We start from the raw sequence: 24,271 nt of genomic DNA, 5'->3' as shown, positions 1-24,271 counted from the left end.
ATGCCCTCGCTTGAGGAGAGTGAAGAAGATTGGGAGGTAGGCAGCCTTCTAGTAGGTGGGGAGGCACCTGAAGGAGCGCAGTCTGATGTTGGGCCAGGGTGAATGTTTGGAACAGGAACATTTGGCCGTCAGCTGTCAGGCAAGCTTGTGACACCTATGCTGTGGCAATACGTATAGCAAGGAAGCAATTTTATTCTGCATGTACTGCACTTGCAAGTTCTCATCCAGCAGAATTTTTCTGGATTGTTAGGGGTTTAACTCAAATCCTTTCTGTTTCAAATCTGTTTCCAGAAACCATGTCTCACTGTGATGCATTTAATGAGTTCTTTGCAGATAGAATATTTCTCATTTGTGCTGATCTGGACTCCTATATATATGCGTGGCCAGTTAGAGAGGTTTCCAACAATCCCTCTTGCATTATTAGATTGGATCAGTTTCAGTTTATGACTATTGAGGATGTGGACAAGCTGCTTGGAGTGGTAAGATCTACCACCTGTTCTTGTCCAACATGGCTGATTTCATCTTGCAGGGAGGTTGTTGGAGCTAGCCTAGTTGATATCATCATCATTTATTACAGTCCACGACCAGCTATTAGTTGATATCAATAACATCTCACTGTGGGAGGGCAGGATGCCCCCTTATTTAAAGAAGGCAGTGGTTAGACCTTGTCTTAAGAAGCCCGCTCTGTATCCCCTGGTGATGGATAATTATAGGCCAGTCTCCAGCCTCCCATGGTTGCGTAAGATGATTGAGAGGGTGCTGACTAGCTCGAAGAAATCTCGGAAGAAACTGATCATGTAGACCCATTTCAAACTGACTTTAGAGCAGGCTATGGGGTTGAGATGGCCTTGGTTGAACTGATAGGTGACCTTCACCAGGGAATTGACAGAGGGGGTGTGACTCTGCTAGTTCTTCTGGATCTCTCAGCAGTTTTCGATACCATTAATCATGTTATCCTTCTCGATTGCCTGAGGGAGTTGGGGATAAGAGACACTGTTTTACAGTGGTTATGCTCCTATTTTGGGGTAGATTTCAGATGATAGCGCTTGTTGACAGTTGCTTTTCAAAATGGGAGCTGATATATAGAGTCCCTCAGGGCTCCATTCTGTCACTAATTCTTTATAACATCTACATCAAAGCGCTGGGTGAGGTCATCAGGGGATTTGGTGCTGGGTGTGATCAATATGCGGATGACACCCAAATCTATTTATCTTTATCATTTATATCAGGAAATGGCATTAACCATTTCCAGATGGTTAATGCCTATAGGCATTAATGGGCTGGATGTGGGATAATAAACTGAGGCTGAATTCAAGCAAGACAGAGGTGCTCATTGTTGGGGGCTGTAATCTGCAAGTCGGGATAGAATTTCCTGATGAAGTTACACTCCCCCAGAAAGTACAAGTTTATAGCTTGGTAGGGCTCTTGGACCCGAGTTTCACCCTGGTGCCTCAGGTTGAGGCTGTGGCCAGGAGAGCTTTTTACCAACTGCAATTGATTCAACAACCTCATCCATTCCTTGAGAACTACCTGAAAACAATGGTACACCTGCTGGTAACCTCCAGGTTGGACTACTGCAATGCGCTCTATGTAGGGCAGCTTTGTACATAGTTCAGAAATTTCAGTTAGTTCAAAATGTGGCAGCCAGATTGGTCTCTGGGGTATCCTGGAGAGATCACATTATGCTTTTTCTTAAACAGTTGCACTGGCTGCTGCTACATTTCACAAAGAACAAAGTGCTGGTTTTTATTTATTTATTTGTTTGTTTATCAAATTTGTATACTGCCCAAACTTTCATCTCTGGGCAGTTTACAATCTTTATCTTTTATCTTTAAAGCTCTGAATGGCTTGGGACCAGGTCACCTGAGAGAGCAACTTTCTCTACAAAATCCTCACTGCACATTAAAATCATCAGGAGGGGTCCGTCTTCAGTTACATCTGGTGGCGACTTGGGATCGGGCCTTCTCAGTTGTTGCCCCTGGGTTGTGGAATGTTCTCCTCATTGATACAGGATTGTCGTCCTTCAGGCCTTCAGGAGAGCCTTAATGATCTATCATTAGAAAGCTTTTAAAGACTTGGCTTTTTACCCAGGCTTTTACATAATCGTTTTTACTGCTGCTTCTGTGTGTTTTTATCTGTTGTCTTGTTTTTTTATGCTTGTTTGATATGTTTTTAGCTTGGTGTTTTTATTGCTTGGTGTTTTTATTGCTTTTATTGTATGTTTTAATTTTTGTAAACCGCCTTGGGGTTTTCTTTTAACGAAAGGCGGTATAGAAATGTAAAAATAAATAAAATAAAATAAATAAAATTTTAGTTTCGCTTTTGATGAAATCTAGTTTTAATTTTAATCAGGTTTAAATGTTGTTGTTGTTGTTTAAATTTAATTGTTTTATTATGTGTTTTTTATTTTAATGTAAACCACCCTGCACCACTTTAGGAAGGGCAGTATATAAGATGAATGAATGAGTGAGTGAGTGAGTGAGTGAGTGAGTGAATGAATGAATGAATATGCTCTCTTTAACAGCCCTTAGTAATCAATCCCTTTTTCCTCCCTAGAGAGAAATTCATTTTCAATCATCTTGAATATTTCTAATTAGTGACAAGATCTGCAAAGCTGCTACTGCTTGTGCTTAGCAGGCCTGCCTAATATGAGAGCACCGGTTAAACAAACAAACTTGAATGAGCATAAAGAAACAATGTTTTTAAAAAGAGAATATTTCTGTAATTCTGATACAAGTGGAGATATTATTTGGGAATTTTTTTCTCTATGAATACCATGGCATCAAAAAAGAGCTCTTAGGCCAGGACTGCTCAACTTTGGCCCTCCTGTAGATGTTGGCCTACAACTCCCACAATCCCTGGCTACTGGCCACTCTGGCTATGGATTATGGGAGCTGTAGTCCAAAAACAGCTGGGGGGCCTAAGTTGAGCAGGCCTGTTTAGGCAAACAACATACAGTACATGTCACTGATATTCAATAAGTAGGGATGTGCAGAACAGTTTGTAGTCAGAACGTTCTGACAGTGAACTGGCCATTCTGACCACGAACTGGCCATTACGAATGTTCTGAGATGAGAACACAGTATGCTTCAAATAAAGGTCCTGTCCCGAGCTCAGAACAGAATGAGCCCTTTCCGAGCTTAGAATGTCCCAAGCATGATTTTGGACTCCAAAAGGGTGCTCTTCTGGTGCCATTTTGCACAGGCACATGTCCACATGTGTGGTGGTCATATGCGTGCTCAGCACCACCGCACAAATGGCCGCCATGAGTGCACAGAGGCCAGAAGGGTGCCATTTTGGAGTACACAATGGTGCTCAGAATGTTCCAGCTCAGAACGGGGTTGTTCGGTTGGAACAACCAGCTTGACTGGATGTTCCACAGATTTTGTGTTCTATTCTGAGCTCAGAAAAGAACGCGAAATACAGTTCAGGCGCATCTCTACCAGTAAACATACTGGAAGGACCAAAGCACTGGAAGGACCAAAGCATGAAGAGACTGAATGATTACTCTTGTCTAGCACTCTCCTCTCAAGAGTGTTAGACAAGAGTAATCATTCAGTCTCCTCACGGGAGTATTGTTCTCATACTACAGATTAAAAAATTTTGAATATATGTACTGAAGTACTAGTACCCTGATGAAATAGGCGCTGGATCACAAACGCATGCAGCAAAATATGTGTTGGTATCTAATGTGCTGCATGACATCTCTATCTTACATCCATCCATCCATCCATCCATCCATGCATAATACTAGGGGTGTGCATGAACCGTTCAACCCCGAACTGGTTTGCCCAGAACCAGACCAGTTCGACCACGAACCAGACCGGAAGCAGTCTGGTCCACGATCAAACCAAACCAAGCCTGATCTGTGGTGGACAGGTTCGGGATTGCGGGGCTATACTTGTAAAGCAGATTCTGGTGAGGATTCCCCTTTACAAGCAAAGGAGTGGGGGCATCCTTGAAAAGTCTTCTAAAGGTGGCATCGAGAAGTAGATTAAGGTTCTTACTGGTGCAGCAGCAGTCACCGTATCAAAAAGCCCCCCTGGCCCCACCCAAGCACATGGCACTCCCTCAAGCAACCCGCCTGTGCAGCAATGGCGGCACTGTTCCAGCCTTTGAGCATTCACAGAGGCCAGAATCATGCTGTTGCCACCACATGGGTTGCTGGAGGGAGAGCCGTGTGCTTGGGCTGTGCTGGGGGCTGTGCAGGGGTGGTAGCAGCAGCCACCACGGGGCCAGTAAGAACCTTAATCTACTTTTAAGGTGCCCTCTTGCCGCACCCCTGGCCCCTTTGCTTGCAAACTGGAATCCTCACTGGATTCCGCTTTACAAGCATAGGCCCTTGAACCGCCAAACGGACCAACTGGTTCGACCAAACTGGTTCACAGACCAGTGGTTCAGTTTGAATTCAGACCAAACCACAAATTTCAATTTGTGCACACCCGATATAATACTAGTAAAACAGCTTGCAGTTTGCAATTGTGCCTCCCCATACCACAAAGTCCAGACTTTTTGTGTACCCGTGAAAACTGCCTAAGTTTGTTCATACTATAATTGCAACCCACACTTTCCAATGGGTGAATGAATGAATTTTTATTACAGTCAATGACCCACAACAAAAGCAAGACAATACAACTCATTTCGCAAAATACAGAAAAGGGGGGGGAAATAGTGAACTAATCCTTCTAATACCATTTACTGCTGCAGCACAAAATTTAGTCACATTCAGTGTTATACATTCACTACAGTCTGCTAACAGAAAACATACCCATCCTCAGTTCTACCAGGGATATTCAATAAAAGAGAGGCAACCAGTTCAGAACAAATATTCTTATAGAACAAACAATATAACAAAACATGAGTCACCGTTTCTACACCTTGGCCACAAGGAGAAATACGGTTGTTAATTGGAATTTTCTTATACCTGCCCTCTACTACAGCTGATGGTAATGCATTACATTTTATAAGGGAGAAGGTTCTTCTCTGGGACTTGGTAGCTAAATTGAATAAATATTGTGCAGGTTTTGGATAATTTGTAAAACTACCTAAGAAGTTACCTGCAGAAATTTTTCAACATCTGCTATACGCTGCTTAATAAACCTCTTAGCATTATCAGGACCCAAAGATCCAATGGGTGAGTTTTCCTGCCATTTCCAGTGACTTAATGAATTTTTCTGGAGTTTTCCATTTTTTTTGGTAGTCTGAGCAAGGTTTGGAACCTACTTGCAAAAACAGCCTGTTTCTGTCTTTTACCGTGGAAAGTTTCATGTCAGTGAGTGCGTGAGTGGGGTCCAAGCAGCTTTAGATAGGTAGGTAGGTAGGTAACAGTGAATGTAACAGATGAATCCATTCTAGGGCTCTACAAATATGGTCTCCAGGGAGGTAGTGGCAACCATAAACCCTTTCATAACCTCTTTAATAACCTGCCACTGGATACCCAACATAAACTGAGACATGTAGGGAATCGGGATGTGTACCTCTTACTATGCTGAGTGGGAGAGAGATTGCATTCCTTCCCCAAGTTATCTGGCATGCACAGAGAATTTGTTGGAGGCAGCAGTCTTCCTTTGCAGCAAAAGCTTAGCATGAGCAAAAAACTGACCCAGCCCATTCTCCAGCTGCAGGCCTGTGGATCCCTGCTATATTAACCTTTTCTATACACCAAAACTTCAAGTCACTGTGTATTTAAACCAGTGGTGTAGCAAGGTTGAAGTGAGTCCTGGGACAAAGTGAAGATGGGTCTCTGCCCCCACTCCACCTTCTTCAGAGAGGCACGAGGGGGAGATCAAAGAGCAAGCTGCCACCCAGCCACCAGAAATCCCCCTCGCTCCCACAGGGATCCGTGGATGCTTGTCACCCCTCCCCCTCTGTCCAACTGTAGTTATGCCCCAATTTAAGAACAACAAGTTATGGTTAGCACCATTTACCATGATGTCTGAACCAAACCAATGCCATCAAGCCTCAACTCTCAGAAGTGCTTCACAAGAGGTGACTCTCACCTTGCTAAGGCATGTTCTGTGTTAAGTGATGCAGGCTCATATTTATCTGGTGGTAATTTTAAGTTATAGCAAATTACATGGGCACATGATACTGAGAACTACCCTTGTGGATCCAAAAGGGAAGAAAATAAGTCAACTCAACTGACAACAATAAGTTAACTCAGCTGAGTCATCGAGTAGACATAAATGGTTGTGACCCTTTTCATTATGTTGCACCTCTGTTCCAAGACCCTTCACTTTAAACTCCACTTATTCTTTGTATCCTATAAATATGCTAACAACAGCAATAAATGCTCCTATGTGCCTCGTTTAAACAATATACACAATAAAAAGAAACAGATTACAGGCTTGATTGAAATCTTTTATAACTGCTTCCCTCATAAACACAAAGCAATCTTGTGTAGATTAACTAAGACTTTATTCAGAAAAGAACTCAATTTTCTCCTTCTCCTTTCCCTCTCTTTTTCTTTCTGACTCCACCCACATACTCTCTACAGGATTCCCACTAGGACAATCTTCTAATTAACAAAACGTAAAAGATAGTTAGACAGAATTCAGTAAAAGTTCTGATTTATGGCATGTTGGTACTGTAGTGTCTACATTTGGATCATCTTCGTTAGCAAAGCCAGGTGTGAAAGCTGTAGGGATCTGCACGAGCCGGTTCGGGGCCTCTTCTGGAAAGCGCCAAACCAACTCGAGCACCAGCGTTTGAACCAGTTTGGCAGGGCAGGGAGTAGTTCCCTTGAAAAGCCAGTAAGGAGCTCCTTACCTGCTCGTCCACCGCCCCACTACTTTTCCAGGAGCAGTGCCCAGTTTCCAAAAGGCCGCACACGGCTGCGGTGCTCTTCCCTGCAGCCTCCGCATGGCGTCGGCAAGCACATGGCTGGCACATATGCGTGCTGGCTATGTGTGTGCTGACACCACACCGAGGCTGCAAGGGTCAGCGCCGCACCCATGCATGGCCTTTTGGAGAACGGCCACTGCTGGAGAAGCGGTAGAGCAGTGGATGAGCAGGTAAGGAGCTTTTTAAGGGAACTGCTCCCTGCCCCACCAGCAGCTCATGAACATCCCTAGAAAGCACCATCGCGTTTGGTCTTATAAAAACAGAAACATTTGAAAATAAGTAAAATGTAGGAAAAAACCTGGCCATAACGTAGTAGCAGAACACGTTTTGCACACAATCCCTATAAATTATAGTTAGAGAGACTACAGCCTCAGATGTGAAAGAGTCGGCATAGATGGGTGGCGTAAACAGTAATGACCTACAGTGGGGATAGGAAAGAATCACCCCCTTTGATAGACCTTAAATTCTGGTTCCCTTACATCCTGAAATGAAAACACAAAGAAAATTCCCTTCACCAGCTGTACTTATCCAATGCAACCTATAACATCCAACTGAAAAACATCACAATTACAGTCCAGAAAAAGTGTCAGAAATAAAAAACAAGAATTACTGAGATTGAAAAAGGATCATCCCCCCAATGTCAATATTTTGTTGAACCACCTTTTGCTTTAATAACAGCCTTGAGTCTGTTGGGATACTTCTCTATCAACCTTGCACATCTAGACGGAGCAATATTTGCCCGTCTAGATGTGGGAAGGGAATTTTCTTTGTGTTTTCATTTCAGGATGTAAGGGAACCAGAATTTAAGGTCTATCAAAGGGGGTGATTCTTTCCTATCCCCACTGTACATGGACTGAGGATCTAATCAGTTTAGAGCAGCTCCATATGTTCACATGGATACTCAAAGAATAGAATACAACAAAATAAACCTAATGTTAATAGATGAAGCAGCCAAATTTGAAGAACACATTCTCCTTCCCACCACAAAACAACCGCTACACCACCCAGAGACAGACGTTTGGGGCAGCCTACACATTTGAAAAACAAACAAACAAACATAATTTCTGATCATGTGGCACAACATGATTACTGATTGCGCAACATCATTACTGACCATGTAGCACAACTGTTAAGCTTCCAATTTCCTGGCTTTGTGGAGCTTGAGCCAAAATGAGATGGCCTTAACTGTGGTCTTAAACTGGACTTTTTTTTACTATCCAATATACGGTATTTTATGTTTACATCAGTAATGTGAGTTTATATCAGTGAGAGCCTTGGCATTCAAACACATATTCGTGTAAGTTGATCTGTTTTATTTTTTACTGAGCTTGCTTAGCTCTGCCTCAGGCTCATAGCTCAGAAGCAATGAGAACAGCCCTTTAAACTGTATATTAAAAAATAAAAATAAAGGATGTGGCAACATTTTTAATAAGTTGTAAAAAAGCCAGATGGGCTTATCACATTTTTTAAAAACCCCTCACATCCTCATTCTTCCAAGAAACTAATGCTCTAAGTCAGGGGTGGGCAAACTTGCTCCTCCAGCTGTTGTTGAACTACAATTTCCATAATTTCCAGCCACAATACACTGTGGCTAGGGATGATGGGAATTGTAGTTCAACAACAGCTGGAGAGCTAAATTAGCCCATCCCTGCTCTAAGGACAGTGCAGAAAAGGAGAGAAGATGTCTTTTACTTTACCAAAGCTGTCTGCAGACTTTGGGATAGACTCTGGCTCAAACAGCTGGATGAATAAAGATCCCTGCTCTCTTCCTAGCTGGAAGGATGCCTGGTGATAAACCAGTCTTCCTTCTATTCTGACAGGAAATGGAAAACTCTTTTCATTAAAGATTTATCTTGGGCACATTTCAAAAGGAGCTTGATGGCTATTTCAATGGGCAAACAGAAAGAGACTACTTTTATGTGCAAGCATTACTCTGTCCTACTGTGAATGGCTTTTGGACAAGGGCTGAAGGCAGAAATCTTACTGAATCCTCTGAATTTACCATCAAAATAACAAGCCACTATATAGTTTAGAGACTGGAAATGCAAGGTTATAAACTGTTAAACACAAGATGCTTGTGGATAGTTTAAGAACTTTGAAATTGATAAGGTGCAGCCTCTGAACTCTTCTCAGTTGTCCAAAATGACTCTGTATAAGGAACATGTTGGAATGATGGCAGCATCACCTTGATCCACTTAATACCTGTGAGAGTTCTGGAACCACAAATGGACACTAGGCAGAACTAAGCCAGCCATTGCCTTAGCTGCTAAGCATGACAATGTCACACAGTCCAGAACTCGACCTTACATAGCATGCATGCATGCATGCCTCCAAAAGCAGCATCCTTGTGCCTCTTCTCTTTCCCCCAGTAAATGTCTATTAAGACAATGTGACATCATGACACTGAATTGCAAGTTTTGCTGTCCATCTTACGGCTGGCCATTGAAGTGGAGCACTGACATGAAAAACAATGTGACATACACACTTGTGTAATTGTAAATTTATGGGGAACTGAAGAGGAGACAGCACTGTTTCTCTGAAGAATTCTCTCTCTGTGGAAAATGAACCACTAGGTGGATGGGGGAAGTTCTCCCTTACTATGTTGTCGGACAACAGCACAGGTGAAAAGGTGGGAATTTCCCACAACAGAAACCTAGTGCTCAAGTGAGAACTCTGTTGTGAGCGAATAACAACAGTCCCCAGTAAACGGGACCATTCCCCTGAGATTTAGGACTAGTCGCGTCATTGGAACTTTGTCAAAGGTAGAACCGCCAGAAAGACTGGCACACATTTAGCTGGTGACCAATTGTGCCAAAAGCAGTTTTCAGCTTTAACTACAGAGGAAATCCTTCTTCTTTAATTCAGGGAGTAAATGAAACTGGAAAACACCCTCTGTGTGGCCAGCATTAAACATTAGACATGAGCACAAATTAGCAAGCAGGAATGTAAAGACATAGAAAATAAGATCAAAGGAACCCTACACATTCAGAACAGAAGGAAAAAAGAACCCCCAAATACAATGAAGTTATTTACATATCACAGTTTAGAATATGAAAATCAGGAGCAGCCAGGTTGTGGCAATTTACATATTAAACAATATTGTTGAACCAATAGTCTTAGTGGTTCAACAATATTTCTTAAAAAAGTATTACTCCTAAAAAAATAGCTTTGTGGATCAGCTGAGAGGAACTTAATCAGGACTGTACTTACAGTGAGTTTGGCCTCTTTGGTTTAATGACTTCTAAGTCAGGGTCACTTGAGTTCATGTTAGACTGAGGAGTGCTGTTGGAGTGGAGGAAGCTGTTGATGTTTGATGATATGACTGATTCCAAGCTGGAGTTGATGATACTGTTTCTGTTCTCCTCTGGAAGGAAGAATAGCTAACATGAACTGTTGTTGGACACTGAAACTTCTTAAGCTATTTAAAAAGAAGTTGCATTATATATACAGAAAATTCTACATCAGTTAGAACAAAAAAAAATTGTTCACATCCTAAGTCCAAAATGTTAATTCTGGATTAAGGTTGCTCAGCTGCTGCTTCTTCTTTTATGGCCCTTCAGCTAAAACTCCGATTCTTGCTCTAGACACCTCCCATTTTGCCCTTTGCAGAGATTCATTATGTAGAAAATCCCTTTTGTCATAAGACTCCCTCTTCTCTTCAAGAGGTGTTCTCTCTACAGATCAGATTTATTTAGAATAGTATATAGATGCTAGCAGTAGTGCATTTAAAGTAAAATAATAGCATAACAGAGTTGCAGGGGTTCTTGAAGGCCCCCTAGTCTAACTGTTGCTCGATGTAGAAAATCCAGAGCTAGAGAAGCTCCAGGAAGCCTTTAAGGAGAGCCTCTTGCTCTGGATTTTCTGATCCTACCTCCCTGAAGATAATGGATTTGAATGTCAAACTACTCTTCCCATTAAGAAGTTTCTCTTAATGTTCAAGGGAAATCTACCCTCCTGTAATCTTAAACCCATTATATATAGTCCTGCCCTCTGGGGCCACGGAGAAAAAGCACCTGCCCTCTTCAATCTGTCAGAACTAGAAACAGAACACCAGATGAAGTCTAGCTGATGAGGAATAAAATGCAGTGATTACATCTAATGACTTGGTAACAATAGTTCTCTTAATACTGCCCAAAATTGCACATGGCTTTTTTGCAATTGTGTCACCCTGCTGACTTCTGTTCAGCTTGTGATTGATAGAACAAATCAATCCAGAATTTCCACTTGAGGCACAAATGACCAGGCTCAAACTTTGGACACATTATGCGAAAACCTAGCTCCCTTGAGAAGTCCATATTGCTGGGAAAAGTTGAAGGAAAGAGAAGAAGAGGACGACCAGCAGCAAGGTAGATGGACTTGATTACAACAGCAATGAATGCACCACTGAGAGACTTTAAACGCCAAGTTGAAAACAGATCATCCTGGAGAGAATCTAACTATGTGGTCACTAAGAGTCAACATCGACTTGACAGCATTTATTTATTTATTAGATTTATATACCACCCTTCCAAAAATGGCTCAGGGCGATTCACAACATGATTTAATCAATCAACCAACCAACCAACCAACCAACTCTCAAGTCACATAACTTCTGCTATGTATACAGAGGCGTAACTATAGGGGGGGCAGGGGGGGCACGTGCCCTGGGCGCCATCTTTTCTGGTCACGTGGGGGGCGCCGCCATGACAATTTTTTAAAAATTTTTTTGTTAATACAAATGTTTCCTGCTCAGTGCAGCAGCGCTGCAGCAGTCAAGGGAGCACGTAGGCGCCCCCTCCCCCACGAGCAGTCCCTTCCGCGCCGCCCGCGGGCCCCCCCATTGCTTTGCTGGCACCTGGCGGCCAGTCAGTGGCCTGGCTTGGCGGCGGCGGCGGGCGCTTGTGAGGAAAAACATAAGTATAATATAGTATGTTGGGGGGGCGGGGGCGTAGGGGGGGCGCCATTTCAGTTCTTGCCCCGGGCACCGTTTCCCCTAGTTACGCCTCTGTATGTATATGCATTTGAATTGTTATCTTTTTAAACCTAAGTGCAGAACTTTGCATTTGTCTCCGCTGAATCTCATTTTCTCAGTGTCAGCTTTCCACTCTTAAGATCACTTTGAATTTTCCCCCTGTCTTTATAATCTTCTCTTCCTTGGGCCAGTTCATTCAGAAGTTGCTACACTTTTAGAAAGATGTAGACAAACTGAGATGTGTTCAGAGAAAGGCAAAGAAGATACTCAGACATCTGGAAAACTACCCTATAATCTCCACTTGCCTCACCCAGTTTTGTATCATCTGCACATTTGATAAGGATTCTCTCCATCCCTTTCTGTAAGGCCTTGATAAAAATGTTGGTGAGTCCTAGGTCCATGTCAGAGCACTGTGATACCTTACTTGAAACCTCCCTCTAGTTTGATGAGGAGCCTTTCATGAGTACTCTCCAAGTTTGATTTTCTCCTGCTATCATATTTATATATATATTTCTCCAAGGTATACCCTATGCTAATCCCATGTGAGGCAGCTCTCACAAGAGTTCGCAAGCAGCTGCCTGCATAGCAATGGGCACGGGAGAGAAAATGGTGGTGCCGGCCGACTGGCTGGCAGGCAGGGAGGGAAAGCACCAGCCATGCCAGCGGGCAAGGGAAAGCACCACTGACAGGCAGGGAAGGAAAGCATTGGCCAGGCCAGCCAGCGAGGGAAAGTGCTGCTAGTGGATGGGGAGCCAAAGTGCTGGTCAGGCCAGCCAGCAAGGGAAAGTGCCACTGGCAGGTAGAAGGGAAAGCACTGGCCAGGCCGGTGGGTGGGGAAGGAAAGTGCCGGCCAGGTTGGCCGGTAAAGGAAAGAAGACTGGGAGGGGGAGAATGGACTGGAGATGAAGGGGGTGGGGAAGAGAACGTACTGGGGCGGAAGTGGGGGGGAAATGAAGATGGGGAGGAGAGACAGGGAGAACTAGGGGCACAGATGCTAGTATTAAGTATTACCTCTGAAATGGAGCATTCATGTCTGCTACCTTTTCTGAACTTTCAATATGTTTGTAGCCTTTTCTGCCCCTTTAAGATGTTTGTTGAGTTATGCTTAGCCTTCTGGAAATCACCTGTGAGAGTTGGCTATTGTGTGTGTGTGTGTCTGTCTGTGTCCACAGGCATGCAAGTTTGTGGGGAGAATTACTATCTCTGTAGATTCCAGTCAGGGGTGAAAACCCGGATAGTAACTTGTGCATTAAAATGTTTGACACCGATGCTTAGACGTGTAATACATTTCACCACCTGGTGCCTAAAACCTAATTTGAAATATTTTTAAAAGGCTCTAGTCCGAATGTCAGCACAAGATCTACTTCTGAGTAAACCTTCCACTTTTTATATTTGGAAGGGGTTAATGTGTTCTGCCAGGCTTTCCCTCATAGGCATTTCCTTTTTCCTCAGCAGCCAAAGAGGAATATCAAGAAAAAGGATAAGAGGAAGAGCAGGGAAATATAATGCTGTTATGTATCTTGCCAGCTGTCTAGAATAGTAAAACTCAAAAGAGTACAGTAGAGTAGCCTTCATAACATTAAAGAATCTTAATTTTGCCCAGTGCCATTATTATTGTCAACTCTCTAAATCTGAAGGGACAATGGAGCTTCTCAGAGATGGCATAACAGGGGAACATTTTTCAAGGTTACAATTTTCTACATAGTGCCTCTGAAGTTTTGACTCTGATTTAGCTCTACAAAAACTAAAACAAAGAAGTCCACAGATTGGACGAGCACACACACATCTGATTGAGATCTGGCCCCAATAATGTACACATTTTAAGGCAAAATCAGGTGTAAGACAACATTCCAGGTATGGCTTTTATACACCTCCTTGTGTTCTTGTACTGTAATTATTCAGAATGCTAACATACTGACTCCAAGAGGTTAAGGGCCACTTCAGAGGTTACAGGTTAATATCACACAGTGGCGTAACTAGGGAAAACGGCGCCCAGGGCAAGCACTGAAATTGCGCCCCACCCCCGCCGCACCCCCCGCCGCCACCCCAACATACATCTGACTGACACACATGTTTCAGAAAACTTTTATTTTAAAATTTTAAAAAATTACAAAAATTACCAATATCACACATGTGGTCAAGCTCCTATCTACCACTTCAGATTTATTTTTTAAAACTATCCAAATTGTGGGGCTATCATTAGTTTGTTTGGATAGCTCAGGTTAAAATGCTGGAAAACGACAAATTTCAGTATGCTGGGGCTCATGAAATCCCCAAATATTATGCGGAGTTGTACTTGGAAAAACTAAAAGAAGTGCCTGTCTAATTCTCTGCTATGCATTGTAGCATAACGATTACATAAGTTTTAAAAATAAATGGAGAATTTGACTTTTCCCAGGTACTTTGAAAATAATTAAATGATATGCAGAGTAAACTGTGTCACTGCTTGGAATATATTCTAGTCTTTCAGAAAGACAGTAAAAATGAGAGAAAGAGCAAGAAACTCCCAGTGGGCCTTAATACTAAGGATTTCACATTGATTCAAAGACAAACTGACCATTAATAGCCATATTATTAAGACATCACATTTAACTCACTTATCACAAGAAGCAAAGTAAGAGCAAATGGATACAATCTTAGCTCATAAACTTCAGCTCAGTATTCACAAGCCCTTATTCTCTGTACATAGTGCCAATCTGAATATGTGTACAGTGACATATTATATTAATTTTTTTTAAAGTTACCTGTAGCCCCTTCGGGGGACATCTTAAAGGCTGTGGGGGGTCTGCAAAGTTTCCCCCTCCTCCCACTGGCCTCTAGGGCCTCACAGGCACCACTTGAGCATGTGCGGTGGTCATTTTTTAAAATATATATATATTTAAAAAATGGCCGCTGAAAACAAAATGGCCACTGTGCATGCTCAAATGACCTCTGCGAGGCGTGGCATGCCCTAGGGCCTCACAGAGGCCATTTGAGCATGCCCAGTGGCCATTTTGTTTTTGGTGGCCATTTTTAAAAATTATTTAATTTTAAGAAATTGCGCCCCCCCTTCAAGTGGTGCCCGGGGCACGTGCCCCCCCTGCCCCCCTATAGATACGCCCCTGATATCACATTGGATATAGCTATAGCTGTTTATTTCATCTTGACTACGTATCACAGTAAATTGTTTATTTACTGTATCTATTTATCTTTGTAGTGGCTAGAGTGTTGGACTAGGACCGGGGAGACCCGAGTTCAAATCCCCATTCAGCCATGATACTTGCTGGGTGACTCTGGGCCAGTCACTTCTCTCTCAGCCTAACCTACTTCACAGGGTTGTTGTGAGGAGAAACTTCAGTATGTAGTACACCGCTCTGGGCTCCTTGGAGGAAGAGTGGGATATAAAATGTAAAAAATAAAAAAATAATAATAAATATTTATTTATATTTGCATTTTATCTGTAGTTATTTATTATCTTTATTTTTATCTTTATTATTTATCTTTATTTATCTATAGTTTTTTTAATTTCATCTTGACTACGTATCACATTAAATTGTGATACCCTGCATGTATAGTCACAGTAAAACAAGCAGATATAGCTGCTTGAAATGCAATTTTGTACAGAAAGTCCCAAACTTAAAAATGGATTGTTTTCCAAAGTTAGTTTGTAAGTCAGGTGTTTGGAACTCAAAATGCATTTTCCCATTTAAAAAAATGCTAGAAATGGTGGTTTCACAGGCTAGCCCTCAGAAGCTGATTTATACCACAATGTAGCTGAAATACAATACATTTGCAATTAAAAATAGTAGGAAAGAATTTTATTGCCATATTAGCAATGAAAGAAAACAGGAAAATTATAAAATTTAATAAGAAATACATTTTTTAAAAGCTTATGTTGAAAGCTGGCGTCGGAGGAAAGGCAGGTTAAATCGAGGGGAAAGAGTACAGTAGGTAGATGGAGACTTTTCTGGAGATTCTGAAGGGGACCTGGGCATTTTGTGGGGAATCCCAAGCCAAACTCTTTCTGAGCACCACTTTCCACCAGCACAATGAGTGGCTTTCTAGTCACTGCCATGGCCGCCTCCTGCTCTGCTTTGCATGCGGAGAGAACTTCCTTCCCTTGTGCTGCTGCTGAAGCACCCACATGCACGTGGCTACAAGAATAGGAAAAGGGTGCGCAAAGTGAAGGAGGCACCAGCAACCCAAATGCAGTCTGCTGCTCAGGAGAAAGGTGGCTTTCAGAAGGAGTTTGGCTTGGGGGTGCTGCTGTTGAAGCACTCGCAGAGTGATTCCAGGGCTCTGGAGTGCACGCAGCTGCAAGAAAAGGAAAAGGGTGTGTAAAGTGGAGGAGGTGCTGGCACCCAAAATGCAGGCCACTGCTCTGGAAAGAAGGCTTGAGGCTCCCTACAGCAATGAGGCGGGGCAATGACTAATGAGCAGCTTGGGTGAGTGCGCACAGCCTGACTGTTGGTTTGGGAGAGCAAGCTGCTGCCTATTAGGGAAGGGGCGATATGTACTGAGCAGCTTAGCCAACTATGCATTGTCTTTGAAATGAGGCAGCAGCAGCTGCCGAGAAAGGGGCGTTTAAGATTGTAACACAGGAGGCGGTCCTTTTAAGAAAGAACAGCTGAGGCTATGCCCTACTGTTAACTTGTTTGGATGTGCAGGTTAGTGTTTTATGTTCTATGGAGCTTGGTTCATAAGTATGGGCATTTGAACATTGGAAGTTCATATGCTGGGGAATCCTTGTACAAGCACAAGTAATGTGCAAGCACATGTAATGTACACTTCTAATCCATATTATCAGAAGCAACTCTAATTGAACTTCTGAGAAAGTTAAGATAAAAAGGAAAGATTTGACTTCACCTAGGTCAAACTTTCACCTACTTTTCACCTACACTGGGTTTTGATTTTGTGCTTTAAACCTACTTCAGGCAAATGGTACTCCTTTTCAATCTAAAAAGATTACAAGAAAGAGACACGACTTCGAGTTCAAGAAGATGTAAAATTCTTACATTCTATCATCCTCTACCCAGTAAGGGTAACACAGAGAAACCTGAAGTAATTTCTCTCTTTCTAGAGATATTTACTAGAGAAATATTTGAATTGGTCCAAAGATCACAATATCAGTTAAGTTGGTGTTGACTCTTAGCGACCACCGCACAGATTGACCAAAAAACCAGATAAATAGATGCAGAATAAAACAAAGCCATTATCCATGAGAAAGCTCAGGCAAATAAAAAGGTCTCCATCTGGCACCTAAACCTTAACAATGAGGGTGCCAGGCAGACCCCTCTGGGGAAGACACTATATAAATGGTATCAGGATTTAATGCATGGAGGCCAGGTGAGATCCAGAGATGCGCCACCACAGCTTGCAGTGCTAGCAGTACCACTGGTAAGAGCTTTGATTAATTTAATGCTAAAGGTACCTCTCGCCACCCCCCAGTGCCACCCTCACTATCTTATTTCATTGTATTTTTTAAAGCTGGAACACTCAGAATGTTCCAAACAGAACAGGCTTGTTCTGTAGAAATATTGAGTCACCCCAGTGCTTCGGTCGGAACATTCGGGTTGTCTTGCATTCCATTCCAAGCTCGGAATGGAATGCAAAACCCATTCCGTGCACACCTCTACTAACCACTTCACTTCTGGAGGTGGGGACATCCAGACAAGGATCTCAGGTGAAAACCTTAACTGGGCAGGCTTATATAGGAGTAGGAGGTCCTTCAGTTCCCCTAGTCCAAGCAATAACGGTTTTAAAAGGTTAAGATCAGCACTGTGAATTGTGTCCAGAAACAAAATAGGAAGCCAGTGGAGCTCTCAGTACTGGTGTTTCCTATAGGCAGTACCAGTCTGGCTGCCACATTCAGCATTAAATGAAGCTTCCAGGTAATTTTCCAAGGCAGTCTCACATACAACACATTGTGGTAGTCGAATCTGGCCATAACTCAACCCATTTTATGCACATAAAAATGTGAGGTCACTGCAGCTCTTAATATTACCTACCTTATTGCAGTTGTTGGCAGAAGGTAACCAGGAAAGAAAAATATGACTTTCTATAAACATCCTATGCAAGATAGTGTAGAAGGCCAAAAATGAATTCTAAGCTGATGTGATCTGAAAATCATAACACTAGTAATTATTGGGTAGTGTATGAAAGCAGAAGAAATTGAACTGAGAATGCTGCTTTGAAAGAAATCTCTCTACTGGAAGAAAATAGGAAGGTTCAATTCTTCAAAGTTGAAAAGAAAAGCCTGAGAATATAGGAGTAAATGCCTCTACACAATGAAACCAGAGGGAGTCCTCCACTGGCAAAATGCTTTAATGGTGATTAAGTTTGACATCTATTCTGTGCCTGGTTCTTTGCACTCCTGCTTTGCTTTTAGGCACAAAAAATGCCCCACAGAGAATTTGAATTGCTTTGATAATGAGTATCCATAGCTCTAATGAGCTATGAACTAGACAAAGAGTTGGCGAAAGTTACCTGTACATGAGCAGCAACAAGGGTGGGATATCTACCTGTTGCTGATAATGCAGGTCTTCATCTGTGGGAGGGATTATGTGACACTGTCCATAGTCTTGGGGAAGAAAATAGACTGAAGGAAGAATGGGCTGTGCTGCACCGTCAATTTCCTTATTGTCCTTGAGCACACCTTTGACTCACTTGTCATACGGCAGCCCAACTGGATTTCTCTGGCCAGTTTCTTGCTCTAATGTATTTAAATGACTTTTTAATGTTGCTCTTGATGTTTTCAGCCATATTCTCCTCAAAGTCTTTTGTTTTGTTGTATCTCTTATTGTCTGCTTGCATTTCTTTTGCCAGAGTTTGTGTTCCTTTTTGTTCTCACTAGGGCAAGACTTTCATTTTCTGAAAGAAGCTTTCTTGCCTTTAATAGTGTTTTTGACCATGCTAGTTAACCACACTGACATCCTCATAGACTTGATGATATTTTTCCTGATCTAGCTGAGCTTCTATTATTGTGGTTTTGAATAGCCTCCAAGCACCCTGGGGAGACTTGACCCTCTTGACTTTCCCTTTCAACTTCCTTTTTACCAGTCCCTTCACTTCTGTGAAATTTCCTATCTTGAAGTCCAATGTGACTATGTTAGACTTTCTCGGCAATGTTCCATTTGCATGTATGCTGAAATCTGATTGTACTGTAGTCACTGTTTCCAATTGGTTCAATGACAGGTGCATCCCATACCAAATCCTGGGCACCACTTAGGCTTACGTTCAGGATTGCCTTCCGTCTGGTGGGATTCCATTACTAACTGTTCAAGGACATCTATAAATTTTGCTCCTGTCACAACTAGAACATGTATTTGGGTCAATCTATATAAAGGTAACTGAAGTCACCCATTACTATAACCTTATTCTATTCCTGTCTCCAATACTATGGCCATGTTCACATAAATAGATATACAGATATACAGAGCAATGGTGGGGAAAAGATAAAGAAAGCCAGGACATTTTAGAAACTTGATAGTCTACCTTTGAAGACTTGTGGCTATCTCATTGATGCTGATAATGGAGAAGTGATCAAAACTGGTCATTCTGAAACAATGTAATGTATAGTATAATAAACTGCATAGAGAATCAAGATACTTACGCTTTTCACTGGGCTGTACTGTATGGAAGAGCGTTAAGGGCCTCTCACTGCATGAGGGCGGCTTTGAATCAGTACTCCTCTTACGAGACAAAAGTAGCTGCGAATTTGACTGTGGTGTATCTGGAATGGTGTTAAATATCTAATTTTTAAAAGAAGAAGAAAAGAAGAGAGAGATTTGGTAAAGCAGTCAGGCATGCTGGAATCTAGCCATTCCAAAGCTTGAAAATACAAATCAGAGATTTAATGCCAATTCATCATGAAGGAAGATGTGTGGAGTCTGGCAGCCTTCAACAATGGCTTCACAGACCTGTCCAAGGTCCAAGAATGTTAGTAACAAAGAGAACAAGTCCATCTAGTGCTAATAGCAGAGGATGAGAGTCTAAGAATAAGAATATTCCTCAGAAATTATTTCACTTTTATGATAACACAGCCAGTTTTAGTGGCCTGCATACCCAGTACCTTGGCAATCCATATCAGGCTGTAATTCAACCAGTCATTCCAGGAAGCGTCAAGTGCAATTTCTTTGCAACTTCAACAGCAGATTCAAACACTGCACAGCTGATCTTAAGATGCATGAATATAAGTTCATACTAAGGGTGTGCATTGATCCATCATAAATTTATTGGAGACAAGCTGATAGATTAATCAATGAATTCACTGAACTTATGCTATTCTAAATTGGTAGAAGATACCAATTTAGAATAGATACCAATTTAGAATAGCATAAGTTCAATGAATTCATTGATTAATCTATCAGCTTGTCTCCAATAAATTTATGATGGATCAATGCACACCCTTAGTATGAACTTATATTCATGCATCTTAAGATCAGCTGTGCAGTGTTTGAATCTGCTGCTGAAGTTGCAAAGAAATTGCACTTGACGCTTCCTGGAATGACTGGCTGAATGACTGCAGAGGCACTAGACTTATGACCTAAAGACTTCTATCAGAGGCAGAGATTAAACCAAGTCTCAGCAACTTCATATTGCTGAAAATCAGGACCTGATCTCTGTGAGTGAGTGAGTCAGTGAGTCAGTAAATAAGTGTGTGTGTGTGTGTGTGTGTGTGTGTTTGTGTGTGTGTGTGTGTGTGTGTGTGTGAGAAAAGCAACACTGACTCTCCTTCCTAGTTACTGGCATGCCAACCCAGATCAAAATAATTTTAATCACTGACATCACTGCTCTATGTTCAAGGAAAACTGATTTTATATATTAACCACCATTATGTGTTCCTGGCTGTGGGTGTATGGTGTTTCTCACCATCCTGGACCACCTCAGGGGCCACACCTCATGGCCCCAACAAGCCCCCCCCCCACGTCTGACATCAGAAATGGGGGCGGCCTGGTTTAGATCCCAAGTGGGGCTGCGCGGCCCCGTTCGGGAGTTAAATGGCCATTGCTGCATTCTCAACGTGGCCAGGAATGGATCTTCTCTCGCTTAAAGGCAGGGAGAGCTGCTTCTGGCCATGCTGCTAACACAGCGCTGGCCTCGATCTAGCTCCTGAACGGGGCTGCGCGGCCCCGTTCGCGAGTTAGATGGCCAGCGCTGCATTTGTAGCATGGCCAGGAGAGGCTCTCCCTGCCTTTAAGGCAGGGAAGAGCCACTCCTGGCCTAGATGTGAACGCAGTGCTGGCCTAAATCTAACTCCCGAATGGGGCTGTGCAGACCCCTACGTCAGATGTGGGGCTGTGGCTAACCCCTGCATCTGACATCAGACACAGGGGGCAGGGCGAGTGAGACCACAGCGACGACTATATAATCCTGTTATATAATCCTGGGCCAATATAATCCTGTTATATTTGTTTCAATAGTTTTTCAGTCTATAAACAGTAGCTTGTTTCAGGGCTCACAATCTAGTTTGATTTGTAAGGTATTAAGGGCTGATGCAGTAGCGGGTCTACTGCACCAGCCCTTAATTCCTTTCAAATTAAACTAGATTGGGAGCCCTGAAACAAGCTACTGTTTGTAGACTGAAAAACTATTGAAACAAATATAAGAGGATTATATTTCAAATTATAAACATGGCTTCATCAGGTTCAGATAGATGGGACAAGATGAAAAGAAAATGAAGGTTTGGTTTACCAAAGCAAGTCCTAATCTGGCTAGATTTACTAATTTTTGCACGGAGGCCCCAAGCTGGTTAAACAGAAATAGGCTCCTGAATTTATGCCCAAGCCCAGCAAAGAGTTGTGGGGGAGACCCAGTTAGGGAGCTTTCGGTAAGAGAATCAGAGCAGTCCCTCCATGGGCTTACTGCTGATGAGTCTCCAACTGTAGACATTTTGGCAGAGGCAGGACCTTCACCATGCCTCCTACCTGACTCACCAAAATGATGAAAGTATTAGACAGGAGAGTCATTTCACTTGATCAGGAGAACTGTAATGCAATGCCAAACCAGAACAGTTCACATCAATTGCACTCTTCTACTGAATGTACTGCAACACATTCAGAATGAGTTATTGATAAAAAGCAGCTGGAAGGGGCATATGATGATAACTTTGCCCCCCACTGTACCTTGGTAAAAAAAAGAATTTTAAATTAAAATCAAGACATACTGCAAAGGAGGCACATGATACAATAAAGAAGCGCTTATGGTAATTTTAAGATTGTTTCCCACCAGCTGTACCCCCACTTGCATGGTTGTGTGCAATGATGATACAAATCTACAGTTGTTTAATATATGCGGCACCATTGGTGCTCTATTTTTATCATGCTTGTTTTCATGTTTCAGAAAATCATGTTAAATTAGCACAGGGTTTCTTAACCTTGGGCCCCCAGATGTTGTTGGACTACAACTCCCATCATCTTCAGCCACAAAGGCCATGTCTGGGGATGATGGGAGTTGTAGTCCAACAACATCTGGGGACCCAAGGTTAAGAAACCCTGAATTAGCATTTTCCATAGACATGTTTAGAGATAAGTTGCTAATCATTGCCCATTGGAAAGATCAATAGCTCTTATTAAAATGAAAGCTTGTGAAGGACAAAGATTATCCACCCAACATAAAACATGGTATGCTAGAAAGTGCAAACTGTGATGAGTGCCAACATATATAGTACAGGAGGTGTTATCTAGTTATCAATACTTAAGAACAAAAACATTAACTAGCCAAGCAAGACATCGTCATCCATCACTTTTCACAACAGAATGGCTGTTATTAGTATTTATAGACATGCCGCTTCCGTTTCCAGCATGACTAACACAGTCGGGATTAAAAGTACAAGAAGTGTTCCTCAAATACAAGGCAAAAGTAAACCTTTCTAGTCATTACTGGCTGACATGAGAAGCAATTGAAACAGGGACAGAAGACATCAGTGCCACTGCTGCTGTATACACGGTCTTGGTCAGCGGTTGCACAACCTGCATTCCCGTGGTTTCTCCCAGTGTAGTGATGGGAAAGACCATGGGGGAGTAGCTTGCACAACAACCCTAACGGGACCTCTCCAGATGATATTAATAGGTAACAGGGTTCATGACCAAGAAGGCACTCTCTTAAATACCCTGGACCCAAGCCGCTGGGTCCATTGCAGTGTTTCCACTATTATTTTCCATCTGTGCACAGAATGAGTTTTGTTCTGTGCAGCAGTATCAAGGCAGTGTGTGCATACATACCTTCTTGATTCAACCTGAGCAGGATTTAAAATCAACTGAGCAGACATCAAAAAACTTGTGTGCGCACACAGTACACACTTTAGAGGGAACCTTAGAGGTCTATTAAGGGAACCAGCACTTTATATTTTGTTTGAAAATGTAAAAGATTGATACCTTTATATATGATCTGAAATTTTCAAACCTTCCCTTGTATCCCCTCCCCGCAAATCCTATAGCATATGCATGTACATGAGAGAAACTCAATGGGACTAGGCATATGTGGAAGTTAGCCCTTTCCTGTTAAGTCATTTTCACGTAAAAGTTTTCCCATGAAGATGCTGTATATCCCTGCACTTTGTCTATAGCAGAACCGAGGGAAGCACTTTTTCACAAGCAACTTGTGTGACAGGAAAGGCTGACCTCACCCTCTCCACATGCTGTATAGTCCTGATCAAAATTACATAGCCCTGACACATTTTGGGGTGTGTGGGGAGGCAGTTCTGGTAATAAACATGCCACTTATTACCATAAACTGGCATATTAGCATCTTTCTAGTTTGGTCCATAGTGTTTTGGCTGCTAAACTTTCCATCTTGTTCCGAATTGAAGATGGGAATAAAATCCTTAGAGCAAGGACAACCAGTCATATTCCACTACGTAGCACCTGGTGAGGAGGGGCATTTGGGGAGTAGCCATCTCCTAGGGGGAAATGTTCAGGTTTATCAAACATATTAAACCTTTCCCCTCTGAGCAAGAACTTCCCCTTCTCTCCATATCAGCAAAGTGGTCCGGGCACTTTGAACAGAAAGAGGTGGGGACATTATTAATTAAGTTATTTTCTGCAAGTGTGTGGAGAAAGTCAGCTAGGAAAGAAACACTGAAGTCAGAAACACTTGTAAGCAATGTATTTTTTAAAATGGAAGAGTTATAAACTCATGGAAAAACTACCTTTTCATGGTTTTCTATTAAGATCTCAACCACAATATTCTGGAACTTGATGTCCATAATCGCAGCAACTGTTTCTTCTTGCGGTCGCATTAATGTTGGTCCAAAAACAACCCCCAGATTTGCGACAGTCATTAGGTTCTGTTTGTGGTTCTTAGCAACACTGTAATAAAGCAAAAAGAAAAAAAAAGGTATTAAATAAGCTAGAAAAGTTCAAAAACTAGCCCATTTCTCTTTGGTAAAAATCCTACCAACTATGAGCATGGTTTTTGGACAACTGTAAAGCTCAGAAGTGTGGATAGTACAACTAACTGGCATGTCCGCTGTATAGGTTTCTCAACAATCCAAGCAGT

The 24,271-nt window shown here is 42.3% G+C and overlaps 1 protein-coding gene and 1 long non-coding RNA gene across 9 annotated transcripts in view; one reads left to right on the top strand and one right to left on the bottom strand.

Moving 5' to 3' along the window:
• The window catches only part of ARHGAP26 (Rho GTPase activating protein 26), a 387,242-nt gene that overhangs the window by 67,325 nt on the left and 295,646 nt on the right, over nucleotides 1-24,271 (bottom strand). For all 8 annotated transcript variants that reach the window (XM_053295420.1, XM_053295423.1, XM_053295421.1 and 5 more), the window contains 3 exons: nucleotides 23,922-24,081; nucleotides 19,386-19,524; nucleotides 10,054-10,207 (listed from right to left, as the gene is read on the bottom strand). In XM_053295420.1, the coding sequence (XP_053151395.1) occupies nucleotides 10,054-10,207; nucleotides 19,386-19,524; nucleotides 23,922-24,081 (453 nt within the window). The remainder of the gene's footprint in view (nucleotides 1-10,053; nucleotides 10,208-19,385; nucleotides 19,525-23,921; nucleotides 24,082-24,271) is intronic.
• Nucleotides 17,407-24,271, top strand: part of LOC128344701 (uncharacterized) — a 42,359-nt gene continuing 35,494 nt past the window's right edge. The window contains exon 1 of the long non-coding RNA XR_008315995.1: nucleotides 17,407-17,456. This is a non-coding gene — a long non-coding RNA (uncharacterized LOC128344701). The remainder of the gene's footprint in view (nucleotides 17,457-24,271) is intronic.

This window comes from Hemicordylus capensis, chromosome 2 (genome assembly GCF_027244095.1).
Source record: "Hemicordylus capensis ecotype Gifberg chromosome 2, rHemCap1.1.pri, whole genome shotgun sequence".
NCBI classification, from domain to species: Eukaryota; Metazoa; Chordata; class Lepidosauria; order Squamata; family Cordylidae; genus Hemicordylus; species Hemicordylus capensis.
This window is presented reverse-complemented; position numbering and strand designations above follow the sequence as displayed.